This window comes from Nylanderia fulva, unplaced genomic scaffold, assembly GCF_048542155.1.
Source record: "Nylanderia fulva isolate GAGA-0341 unplaced genomic scaffold, ASM4854215v1 Scaffold342, whole genome shotgun sequence".
NCBI classification, from domain to species: domain Eukaryota; kingdom Metazoa; phylum Arthropoda; class Insecta; order Hymenoptera; family Formicidae; genus Nylanderia; species Nylanderia fulva.
The window spans coordinates 93,257-106,828 of NW_028190414.1; the positions used below are offsets into that span (position 1 = coordinate 93,257).

The window sequence follows — 13,572 nt, forward strand, 5'->3', positions numbered from 1 at the left end:
TGAACTAATATGCGTCTTCGGAGCGCCAAAAGCTATTCTAACAGATCAGGGATCGCATTTTCTAAATAGCCTAATGCGTAACATAGCAAAAAGGTTTAAAATTAAGCACTTCAAAACGACGGCTTACCGGCCGCAATCTAATGGCTCAATAGAGCGCTCCCACCATGTCTTGTGGGAATACTTAAAGCAATACGTACATAGAAACAATAATTGGGACAAATACTTAAAACTAGCGTCATTCTCTTATAATACTAGCGTACACGAAGGGACGCGATATACTCCCCATGAATTAGTCTTTGGGAAGATAGCCAAGTTGCCTTCCAACTACCCCGATGTCGCCGACGTTACGGACGAGAGTTACGCTAATTATCTTACAAACCTTTTTAACAAACTGAGTGACGCCCAAGCCGTCGCCCGCGGAAACTTAATAGCCGCTAAACAAAGGTCAAAGGTCTACTACGACCGCCGAGTTAACGCCCAACAGTTTCGAGCGGGAAACTACGTGTACTTATTAAAAGAACCAAATAAAGGCAAATTAAGCAATCAATACACCGGTCCCTATAAAATCATTAGTCTCTTAGGTAATCGTAACGTTAAGTTAGCCATAAGTAGAAATAAGACAAAAATTGTACACGAAGACAAGCTAAAAGCTTCCCCACATCAAAACCCTATCGAGGAAGACCCCCACTCCGGGCCAGACGACTATATCTTAGATGCATCGGCGGAGGACCGGCCAGTAATCGACGAACCTCAGTAGAATGAAGATTTACGCAAGTATCCTTATAACAGTCTCGCTGTTAACCATAGCCTCTAACGGACTAATAGGTTATGACTGCGGAGGGCATGGTCTAAACATTACTTCTCTATCCCTCACGGATATCGGAGAATGTAACCTAGATAACATTGAAGCAGACAAAGAAGAAGTATATATACAACTGTTACAATTGAGCGAATTCGACCACACCATCGGACTCCAATGTAAAGTTGAAATCGATCGAACTATCTACTACTGTGGGATGCACTCACATGTATCCTTGGTGCACAATGGCAGGCGTGAATACATCCGCGAAGTATCGGCAGAAACCTGCAAGAAATTATACAACACCGGAACTATATTCCTGGGAAACAACGGCCTCATCACGGACATCAAGGTGAATACCACCAACCACCGTAGCTTGACCCTCGCAGGAACCACCAGAACCGACGGAACATGCTTCGGAACTCAGTTCAGCGACCCGTTTGGCACTTGGGATAACGTGGTCGTTCAAGCATCTATAAAAATTACCACTCGAAGACTCGAGCTCCCCGTCAGACATAGCACCAATGAAGTAATATTACCCTCCGGTGCACGATGTCCCGTAGCTGAAGGAGAATGCAACGACGCAGATGGCTCAACCACATATTGGACGGCGCTACCCAGCGATAACTGCCACTTCAATCGCTACGACGTTCTCTACCAAGGCCTAGCACACCGCCTCTCAACTAAGCCCACACAGAGGGAATCACCGACTATCTACACAGTCACCACGCAAGAAACCACCTTTGCTTTAGCACGAACCACGGAAATAAATGTGTGCGGCTACAGAATTTTGAGGACGGAACATCCCAAACTCTGCATACTCGAAACTCAACCTGGACATACGTTTAAGGGCCACTCCAGAGTCCCGATCGATAACCTCGATATATTTTCCTACGTAAATTCCAAATTCATTTACGTGGAAAAACACTTGAAAACACAATTGACACAATTGTATCAAGACATAATGGAGCAAAAATGTGCTTTAGAGAGACAAATTCTACAAAACGCTCTCTCTCTCGCCAGCATCGCCCCGGACGAAATGGCACATCGAATCATGAAGGCACCAGGCTACACCGCCATTACGGCAGGCGAAGTCCTCCATTTGATCAAATGCGTACCGGTGGAGTGCCGAGTACGGCAAGCTGAAAGATGCTACAACGAACTCGCCGTCACCCACCAAAACAAATCCCTCTTCCTGTTGCCAAGATCAAGGATACTTACCAAAACAGGAACACCCAAGGATTGCCACGAACTACTTCCAGCAATGTATCAAGTACACAACATCTGGTATCGTTTAACTCCAAAGCCAGTGGAATCAATGGCGCCGCCGATGATTCAACCACTAACCAAACCACAATGGAGATACGTCAGTCCAGATTCACTCGCCTCCAGCGGCATCTATACCAGCGAAGACCTTGATCGTCTTCGCGACCACATTATGTTTCCCATACAGAAACCCTCTATGCTCAATACAATTGCTAGAGGAGCAATGGGACAAGAAGTCCCCGCGGGAAGCTTCTCTATGCTAAACCTGTTGGACGAGAAAACCCTCGACCAGCTAGCAGAAAATACGGGAGCCCGCTTGTGGAAAGGATTCGTAAGTTTCGGATCAGCAAGCGCTGGAGTCCTCGGAATATTCGTCATCGTCCGTGTCGCCAAACTAATTATCGACACACTGATACATGGCTACGCACTCCATTCCGTATATGGATGGAGTTTGCACCTCCTGGGAGCCGTTTGGACCTCAGTAACAAACGTTCTACTGCACCTCGGCAAACCAGCAGACGAGAACCAGGACAACGGACGAGAGCTAACACCCCTAAATCCCCCTTCGACGACCGAAGTTTTTGCACCCCCGACAGAAAAAGTCCAAAGTGAAGTGCCTATAGACTACAAAGAACTGCGCAATCTCCTCAACGAAGGAGTATAGACTCAGTGATAAGTTAACAAAATTATACTTTGTAAATTCTACTACTAAGCTCGGAAAACATTGGAACATGGTCCAACATTTTCTTTTAAGGGGGGAGGTGTCACGTCCGGCTTCATTACTATGTCCGGGTATGTAAATTTTTTTTTATCTATAAGGAATAAATCCTAAAACTATCAAACATCATTTGAAAAGCGCGCCAAAGCCGGCCATGACGCTTAACTCCGCCTAGAAATTAAGCGTGGCGCTTCGTAGCGCCTAAGGGTCTCCCACCACGATGAGAGCCCCTACTCCGGAGAGTTCCCCCTCTCCAGGCCGCCGCAGGCCCGAGCCGCCGAAACGAAGGACCTCAGAGCAGTCCCGAATTTCGGCAGTTCTCTGCGCGACACCGAACAGTATAGTCGCACTTCTAAATTCTAAGTCCAAATTCTATATCCTAACTCTAATTCTAAAATTCTAACTCTAAGTATAATATTCTAACTCTAAATTCTAAGTCTAAATCTAAATTCTAATTCTAAGTTTTAGTCTCGAATTTTGTACTACTATACGAATAAATCAGTGTATTCATGTGTGAAAACTAGTGTTCAGTATTCTTCAAAACTTCCACTCCCGTGATAAAATACGATAGCGTTCAAATTTGTCATACGGCGTTTGAATTCACAATAATTCAAACTGTGTTTGGAGCGGACCACCGCTCATCACAGTTAGCATTAACATTCTCAGCATTTGCCAAAATAAGGAATTGATAGTGAGGTCCGCCGCATATCAACCCTCCATATTTGAGTAATCATTCAGAGGATGCTTCAAATTCAATATGCCTAAGACGCGACGCGCGGGAAGGAAGAATCAATTACGAAAACTAAACCGACTCTATCGTGAATCAGCGACCGAGGAATATTCTCAATTCCTCGGAGTGGAGTATCAGGCCGATCCTGAATACGAGGACATTTTCAACATTAAAAATAATAACAACGACGAACTCCTACAGTGGAAGTGCATATCAATAACGTTCCAACCACGACGCCTGCCGCCGCCCAACATCCCAGTGAACGACCCTCGCCGCACGCACTACCTCCAAGTACGGGCCGACACAATCAAGAAAGTGCTACTAAAGGTAAGTGAAATTCACGTTAACCTAAGGAATCGCGCGTGTTAGCAAATTCAGAGACGCTTCTACCACGTGGAAGAGAACATTCTAGAAAAATCTCCGACGCATTTTTCCTCTTTTCCATCGTCACTGCGGAAGCTATAAAAAAAGGGTCAGGCTATAAAACTAGGGTCGACCACCACACACGGTGCAACCCTCGGAATTCTAACACGGAAAAACGCAAATAGTTCAATCTCTTAAAAATCTTTGTGTCTCAAGAAATAACTTCGTAAATCCATACAACAAAGTAGTCATTTAAACAATAATCAATTGAGAACACTCTCGATTTACCGACGTTACCGACAATATACCGACATACGTTCTTTTACCAACATTACCGACGATATACCGACATACGTTCTTTTACCGACGTTATCGACAATATACCGACATACGTTCTTTTACCGACATTACCGACGATATACCGACATACGTTCTTTTACCAACGTTATCGACAATATACCGACATACGTTCTTTTACCGACATTACCGACTATATACCGACATACGTTCTTATACCGACATTACCAACCATATACCGACAAACGTTCTTTTACCAACGGGTTATCAACACCTTACTGGCACCTTACCAGTGTTTTACTGAACAATTACCGACGGTTTTGCCGACGACTACTGACTTCTCGATAACTGCCGGGTTCACCGAAAATCTACGAGCGAATGACGCATTATCAATTCGATCACGCAACAAGCACAAATGTGCCCACTCACCCTTAGAGGTATAACCCCTCCTCCAGAAGTTAATCTCTTTGTACCATTTGAACCCTTATTCTATTGCCAAGTTGGTGTCGGGTACATCCATTTTGAGACTAAGGCAGCCCTCTGCACTTTATGCTATTCCACCTTACCTAGAGTCTCGAAATTACTTTGGACAAGGATTCGGAAGCATACTCTAATCATAGGCGGAACACCTATCGGAATAAATTGCGGAGTCTGCAACTTCCGACTTACCCTCACGCGAATCGGTGATTTGTGCGAGCTTTGTCAGTTTACGTACGAAGATTACTTACGCAACCCCAACGACGTTTCGCATAGAGCAATCGACGAAGCTATCTTCATTACAGTAGAGTCAAAGGTAGGTCCCACGCAATAATCCGATCACCTCAGTTCCAGCGCGAATAACCTCAGATCGCGGGTATCCCCGGGGAGAATCGCATAGATTCGCGTACCCGTAATAGCAATCGTGTCTCGTGGAAAAAGCCGAGCTCTGCATTCAAATTTTCGCAGCCGCGACCCCACGAGACGTAACACTATCGGTTTCGTTTTCCGAGTCGCTGTCCTCGCTGGAACTAAGGGGCGAGTTTGTTTCCTCTGATTTTGAATTATCGGGGGTCGGTGAGGGACGCTGTTCGCCGCAATTTAGCTTGTTTGTGATTCGTGGAGTTTATGCGCCTCGCTTCTTCTTGGCGGTGAATAGAGATTTATTGGAGTCGGACAATCTTTGTATTTGTGAGAGAGGGAGGACTCGTTCAATTTCGGGCATAGGATCTGGGGTAGGATTTCGCGAGAGGGCGTCTGCATTGGCGTTTATTTTCCCTGCTTTGTATAATACCTCGTACTCAAATTCTAATAGTTTTAGACGCCATCGGACAAGACGGGAAGATGGGTCTTTTACTGAATGTAGCCACACCAAAGGTTTGTGATCCGTGACCAATTTGAATTTCTTACCGTATATGTAAGGCCTAAAGAAATTTACGCTGTAAACTATTGCTAATAGTTCCTTTTCTATGGTCGAATAGTTTCGCTCGGCCTTATTTAGTAACCTGGAGGTGTAGGCTATAGGGAGGTCTTTTCCAATCGGCCCTTGGCTCAGGACACCGCCTATTGCATATCCGGATGCGTCGGTAGTTATAACGAAAGGTTTCGTAAAATCCGGATACTGTAGTATCGATTCTTTGCACAGTGCATCGCGGAGTTGCGTAAAGGCTGTCTCCTGTTCCTTATGCCAAACAAAGGTCTCATCCTTTTTCAGCAGATCGGTAAGTGGGCGCGCTATCTTCGAGAAATTAGGTATGAACCTCCGGTAGTATCCCGCTAGCCCGAGAAATTGTTTGATATTCTTCGGGTCCTTAGGGCGGGGAAAACTCTGAACCGCGGTTATCTTTTTAGGATCGGGTTTCACTCCAGTTTCGCTTATGACATGTCCCAGGTACGTGACTTCTTTACGGAGGAACTCGCACTTGTCGGGCTGGAGTCGCAGTCCTGCCTTCCTAAGTCGTTCCGCCAATTTATGGAACTTTATTTCGTGCTCTTGCAGTGAGCTAGAATATAATACGATATCATCAAGGTACACAAATAGTTCGGCGCCTTGAAGTCCGGTGAGTACCTGGTCCATGAGTCTTTGGAATGTCGCGGGGGTGTTTTTGAAACGGCATTCTCTTAAATTCGTAATGCTCGTACGGTGTGGAAAACGCCGTTTTATGGGCGTGTGCTTTATCCATTTTGATTTGATGGAAACCCGATGCTAAATCGAATACGCTAAAGTACTTCGCGCTTCCTAGTTGATCGAGGATTTCCACTATGTTCGGTAGAGAGTACGCGTCCCCGATCGTTTTTTTATTCAGCGCCCGATAATCTATTACCATGCGCCAGCGTTTGTTACCTTTCGAGTCCGGTTTCTTTGGCACGATCCACAAGGGGGAGTTGTACGGTGAAGTGGATGGTTGAATGACATCGTTCTCGATAAGTTCTTGTACTTGTTTATTAATTTCCTCCTTGTGCATCGGCGGAAATCGGTATTGTTTCGTGTGGACCGCTAATTCGTCGGTTGTCGGAATTGTGTGTGTAGTGACGTCTGTGGAGTGTAATTTATCGGTGGGGAGACGAAACAAATCGTTGTAGACGTTTATGAGGTTATGTACGTGTTTAGTCTCCTCCGCATTTAAGTGTTCAAGCCGCAGCAGTGTTTTTATTTCTTCGGGACGAGATTGTGTGTTTTGTCGGGTCAACGCTGCGACGTGTAGAGGTTTTATGTTGTTATGTTTTATGAGATTGGTCCCCAGATGCCCTAGGGTTAAGGGACCGTCCTCAGTGTTTATGTGACCCGTGCGTTGGGATTTTAGGTTAAGGAGGGTGCTTTTACGACCCTTGAGATAGGATGAAGGATCCTCGAGGTTTCGTGGACAAGACTTGGAAATTTTCTCGATCTCTTGTAATCTTACTCTAGGTAAGTACAATTCGTGGTCTTTGTCGCTTATGTTAACGGCTTTCATATATACTATGCCGTTACGATTAGTGACGATGGCATCTCTTAAGTAGATGTCTTCGTTCACATGAATTCGTGGAATATATCCTATGCTGTCCTCGGGATTGCTGACTTGGAGCGAAACGGTGGCCCGCGATCTAGCCGGGATTTTTACCGTCTAAGCATCGTTAAAAGGGATTTGCGTTTGCTGCCACACGATGCAGCGCTTGAAATAATCTATCTTAGACGCGTCGCGTAAGAATTCGAATCCTAGGATTCCGCCTTGGGAAATTGGAAAGTCGTCTGGGACTAAGTGAAGATCGATCCTGTGATTGAGGTATTTTATACTTGTCGCTCCGAGCGTTTCGATTTTATCGCGTGTAATTCCGCTAAGGAAAATAGTTATGCTTTTATCGATAACGCAATCGGGGCTTAGTTGACCTTGTTTAACCAAGTTGGGTGCTGCGCCAGTATCTATCATGAAATTCGTTTTGCGTGCTAAACCGTCCGCGGCAATGGAAACGGTGGGCGCGTGCGAAAAATCGTTCGGAGTTAGCATGGCGATTCTGGTTTCTCCAGGGCTTGCTCCGCGTTTATTAGTCGTATTGGACGATCTGTTTCCCGAGACGTTCCCGCTCGAACCTCGTCCTTGGGCCTCGAGGGGTGAGGGGAGTTTCCCTGACGTGAGTTATTGTATTGTCTTTTCCGGCACTCCTCTATTTCGTGTCCCGGATTTTTACAGTATCTACAGTATTTGTTGTTACTGGTTCGTTCGTGTCTATTGTTCTCGGGACCCCCTCGGTTGGCGTCTTCCGTTCTGTAAGTGTTTGTCGGTCTCTGTGACAGTGTACTATTATAAGCTTTTGGAAACGGCGCGTTACTGTACTGTGCTTGTTCGACGCGCGGCGGGTATTCGGCTCGAGTCCATCTGTTGTTAGGAGATCGTTCCGTGTTTATTTTTATGGGCGTCGAGTGGGCTAAAGGCCTTTCATTCAGATATACGTTACGTTCGTATGAACGGCGCGGAGTTTCGAATCTTTCATTGTCTAGTTCCGATCTTTTCGCGAGAATTTTGACGTGTGAAAAAGCTAGAAACGGGTCGCGATAGTGTTCTTGTCTCAATTGTATCCTATAGGCGAGTGGCAAGCCCTCGCAGAAAGATCGTGCTGTTAAGGCGTCGATTTCGTTTACTGATCCGACGGATAGCATTTTTTGCGCTCGGCGTTCCGCGTCCGTTATAGAAGATCGGCAAGTCTTTTACGCGGCTAATGAAATCAAGGATATGCTCGTTTGGTTTAAGGTAAATTGTACTCAGCTCCCCGCGATACTGGTCAATGGTTTTCGGGGATCCGAAGACTCCATTCAGGAGGTCGGCAAGTTGAGTTATCGTTTCGCACTCTTCGTCTTCTACGGCGCATATAGCTCGCCCGCGTAACTTAGTGAGGAGTAAGCGGGTCAGGTTTCGTTCAGACGATGGTGGGAATATTTCTTTAGCGCGTCTACATGCTCGTATGAATTGGGAGAGGGGGATATTTCGACCGTCGAATGGCGGGATAGTCTCAAGTGCCTCCCTGAAAGACACCCTTGGACTATCATAATTGGTTCCGTGTTGGAATGCGGGAGACGCCTGTTCGTCGAAAAAACGTCCCGCGGTGCTGGGAATATATTGCGTAGGTATCGTATTATTCCCGCGCATGGAGTTTATCTCCTGGCGTAATCGTTCGATTTCTTGGAGCATATGATCGCTTAGGTCGGGTTTTTCGGTTGCTACCATTGTGATGGAGTTCAAACGTTTTTCCACCTCCGTTTCCTTACTCACGAGGTTACTGCGGATGATTTCGAGATCTTCTTCCGAAACCCGTTTTTCGCGTTCGAACGTTTCTTTCTGCTGTTGAAGCATCTTGGATTGTTCGCGTAACCGTGCTTCCTTGGCATGCAATTGAGCGCGAAGTTCGTCTATTTCTACTTCAGTGAGCTTTTTCGTACCCGATTTCCCTCGTGTTTTCATCGCAAATATTAACTCGTATCCCACCGCTGTCACCAAATTTTGTTACGTCTCGTAGGGTCGCGGCTGCGAGAATTTGAATGCAGAGCTCGGCTTTTTCCACGAGACACGATCGCTATTACGGGTACGCGAATCTATGCGATTCTCCCCGGGGATACCCGCGATCTGAGGTTATTCGCGCTGGAACTGAGGTGATCGGATTATTGCGTGGGACCTACCTGTGACTCTACTGTAATAAAGATAGCTTCGTCGATTGCTCTATGCGAAACGTCGTTGGGGTTGCGTAAGTAATCTTCGTACGTAAACTGACAAAGCTCGCACAAATCACCGATTCGCGTGAGGTAAGTCGGAAGTTGCAGACTCCGCAATTTATTCCGATAGGTGTTCCGCCTATGATTAGAGTATGCTTCCGAATCCTTGTCCAATGTAATTTCGAGACTCTAGGTAAGGTGGAATAGCATGAAGTGCAGAGGGCTGCCTTAGTCTCAAAATGGATGTACCCGACACCAACTTGGCAATAGAATAAGGGTTCAAACGGTACAAAGAGATTAACTTCTGGAGGAGGGGTTATGCCTCTAAGGGTGAGTGGGCACATTTGTGCTTGTTGCGTAATCGAATTGATAACGCGTCATTCGCTCGTAGATCTTCGGTGAACCCGGCAGTTATCGAGAAGTTAGTAGTCGTCGGCAAAACCGTCGGTAATTGTTCAGTAAAACACTGGTAAGGTGCCAGTAAGGTGTCGATAACCCGTTGGTAAAAGAACGTTCGTCGGTATATGGTTGGTAATGTCGGTATAAGAACGTATGTCGGTATATAGTCGGTAATGTCGGTAAAAGAACGTATGTCGGTATATTGTCGATAACGTCGGTAAAAGAACGTATGTCGGTATATCGTCGGTAATGTCGGTAAAAGAACGTATGTCGGAATATTGTCGATAACGTCGGTAAAAGAACGTATGTCGGTATATTGTCGGTAATGTTGGTAAAAAAACGTATGTCGGTATATTGTCGGTAACGTCGGTAAATCGAGAGTGTTCTCAATTGATTATTGTTTAAATGACTACTTTGTTGTACGGATTTACGAAGTTATTTCTTGAGACACAAAGATTTTTAAGAGATTGAACTATTTGCGTTTTTCCGCGTTAGAATTTCGAGGGTGGCACCGCATGTGGTGGTCGATCCTAGTTTTATAGCCCGACCCTTTTTTTTATAGCTTCCGCAGTGACGATGGAAAAGAGGAAAAATGCGTCGGAGATTTTTCTAGAATGTTCTCTTCCACGTGGTAGAAGCGTCTCTGAATTTGCTAACACGCGCGATTCCTTAGGTTAACGTGAATTTCACTTACCTTTAGTAGCACTTTCTTGATCGTGTCGGCTCGTACTTGGAGGTAGTGCGTGCGGCGAAGGTCGTTCACTGGGATGTTGGGCGGTGGCAGGCGTCGTAGTCGGAAAGTTATTGGTATGCACCTCCACGGTAAGAGTTCGTCGTTGTTATTATTTTTAATGTTAAAAATGTTCTCGTGTTCAGGATCGGCCTGATATTCCACTCCGAGGAATTGAGAATATTCCTCGGTCGCTGATTCACGATAGAGTCGGTTTAGTTTTCGTAATTAATTCTTTCTTCCTGCGCGTCGCGTCTTAGGCATATTGAATTTGATGCATCCTCTGAATGATTACTCAAATAAGGAAGGTTGATATGCGGCGGACCTCACTATCAGTTCCTTATTTTGGCAATTGCTGAGAATGTTAATTCTAACTGTGATGAGCGGTGGTCCGCTCCAGACACAGTTTTGAATTGTTCTGAATTCAAACGCCGTATGACAGATTTAAGCGCTATCGTGTTTTATCACGGGAGTGGAAGTTTTGAAGAATACTGAACACTGGTTTTCACACATGAATACACTGGTTTATTCGTATAGTAGTACAGAATTCGAAACTAGAACTTAGAATTAGAATTTAGACTTAGACTTAAAATTTAGATTTTAGAGTTAGGATATTATACTTAGAGTTAGAATTATTGAATTAGAGTTAGGATTTAGAATTTGGACTTAAAGTTAGAATTTAGAAGTGCGACTGTACTGTTCGGTGTCGCGCAGAGAACTGCCGAAATTCGGGACTGCTCTGAGGTCCTTCGTTTCGGCGGCTCGGGCCTGCGGCGGCCTGGAGAGGGGGAACTCTCCGGAGTAGGGGCTCTCACCGTGGTGGGAGATCCTTAGGCGCTACGAAGCGCCACGCTTAGTTTCTAGGCGGAGTTAAGCGTCATGGCCGGCTTTGGCGCGCTTTTCAAATAGCGTTTAAAAAACTTGGAGTAAACGAAAAAATTTATACGGCCGGACGTGACACTAAACGTGCACCTCAGAGATGATTTGCGAATGTACCTTTTGACAGGATATAGTTTCTAATGTGTACAGAGGAATTAGCGGCATTCAATTCGTTAATATGTGGTAGGATACAGGGTTACATACATATATAAATAAGCAGTAGTACAATAAAATACATAAGTATATTTATTATAACAGATTGAATAAGTATGCAATATTGATTAAATAGTATGGAATAGTATTGGATAAAATATTGAATAGATCGACGATTGTAACGCAGACGTGTGCAGATGCAAATCGTAGATTGAAATAATATCGAGAATGCAGAGTAATATATGGCTTATATCTATATTCAAAATTCAGAGTTCGGAATGTAACGTGGAATTGAGTTAGTATTGAATAATTAAATATAATGATTAAATATAATGAGTGTCCTTCGCGCTTTACTATTTAGGGATATGTAAACTGGCTTAAATACTCACAAGGTTAGACAATGTCTATTGTGCCTTGCTATGGTACACTTCGCTACTGTGTTCTTCTCTCTGAGTCTGAAGATCTGAGGAGCCTCGGTACCTCGGTCCGAAATGGCGGCTATGCTTCACCAAAATGGCGGCTATGTTTCGTTGTCTTCAGGACCTCGTAGTAATTGCTGGTTGATTGCTGGATTAGAGCTGATTGACTGGAACAACTTTCGGCAGATCACTGCCGTTCCGTGCCGGGTGCAGGGTTTATATACCGTAAAATGTGGCTCGCTCCTCCCATCGGGCGATGAGGCTAAGCCAATGGGAAGAGAGATATGCCGGGGAAGTACCGGAGACAATCTGTTCCTGGTAGAGATTGCGGCGGTTAAGTCCCGGAGAGATGGCTTCTTAGTAGCGATAGCGGTGCTTCTTTGGTGACTCATCGCTATGCGGCTTGCAACGGGCCTTGCAGGTTGCGACGTGTTTCAGCGTTGCATCATGCATTGCATTGTACTTCTGGAATGTAACGGTTCTCAACCGTCTTTCTAGAACCTTCTAGAATCTTTTAGATGTTTCTTGAGAGTAAAGCCGAGTTCACATAGGAAAGCGGGTTTCATACCTAATTACTACTTTACAAGCGATATATATATATTTTAGGTATTATTCTCTAGAATATGTTGATTCTTTTTGCGTTTTGAAATAAAATGCATTACTTCGTAAATTTTGTTATGAATTAAAATAATTATGATGGACAGGTAAAATTTATCAATTTACATTTTTATTCCATAGTTATATGTAAATTGATGGGTAATTTGCGTCAGGAATGAATTTCTATGGATTTCTAATTTTTCTAATATTTTATACTTATAATTTAAAAATCACGATGGACGGTTAAAACTTATCAATTTACATTTACAGTCCATAGTTACATGTAAATTGATGGGTAATTCGCGTCAGGAACGAATTTCTAATTTTTCAAATATTTTATATCTATTATTCTCTAACCTGTATGTTTCCTAACAAATGATTCGGGAGCACCCTTGTTAATTATGCTTTTTATGACAGAAATGTTACTTAAAAGTGGGTTGTTATTCCCATTGTCATTTGTGAGAAAACATGTTTTAACTTATGAGCAATTATATGTAAGACTAAATATTTGTTAATACCGGTCTTTCATGTAGGTTAGCGATTGTCATGACTAACATGTTAAAGATAAATTTTTGAAAAAGATTGAAATTTTAAAATTTGTCTGGACGTTACAAAATCTTGAAACTATCTTAGAAAAACATAAGAAAGTATTTAGAGAAGGTATAGGTAGAGTCAACGAGTATAAACATCGAATCGAGCTCGCCGATGATAAACCATTTAAACGTAAAACTTACTCAATACCAGAAATACATCGTGACAAAATCAAAGAATTAATAAACAAATGGGAAAAACAAGGCATAGTAGCGAAAGCGGCGACGCAGTACGTAAGTCCCCTAGTAACAGTCGTAAAGAAATCCGGCGACATTAGATTATGCCTAGACGCGAGAGAATTGAACAAAAAAATGATCGGGGATTACACACAACCACCCACAATCGATCAAGTTTTTAATAAAATAGGAAATCGAAAATTTTTCTCGACATTAGATATCACACAGGCGTTCTGGCAAATCCCATTAGAGCGCGAAAGCCGTAAATTCACGGGATTCCTATTTCAAAACCAAACG

The 13,572-nt window shown here is 44.0% G+C and overlaps 1 protein-coding gene across 1 annotated transcript; it reads left to right on the forward strand.

Annotated features, from left to right (window-relative positions):
* Window positions 1-758: 758 nt before the first annotated feature.
* Window positions 759-2,729, forward strand: LOC146722249 (uncharacterized). The gene has a single exon (XM_085485144.1). It carries the CDS (start codon window positions 759-761, stop codon window positions 2,727-2,729), a length of 1,971 nt encoding a protein of 656 aa, XP_085341270.1.
* The last annotated feature ends 10,843 nt before the right edge of the window (window positions 2,730-13,572 follow it).

Coding starts and splice junctions, on each gene's coding strand:
- LOC146722249 (XM_085485144.1), top strand. CDS start 759: ATGAAGATTTACGCAAGTATCCTTATAACAGTCTCGCTGTTAACCATA.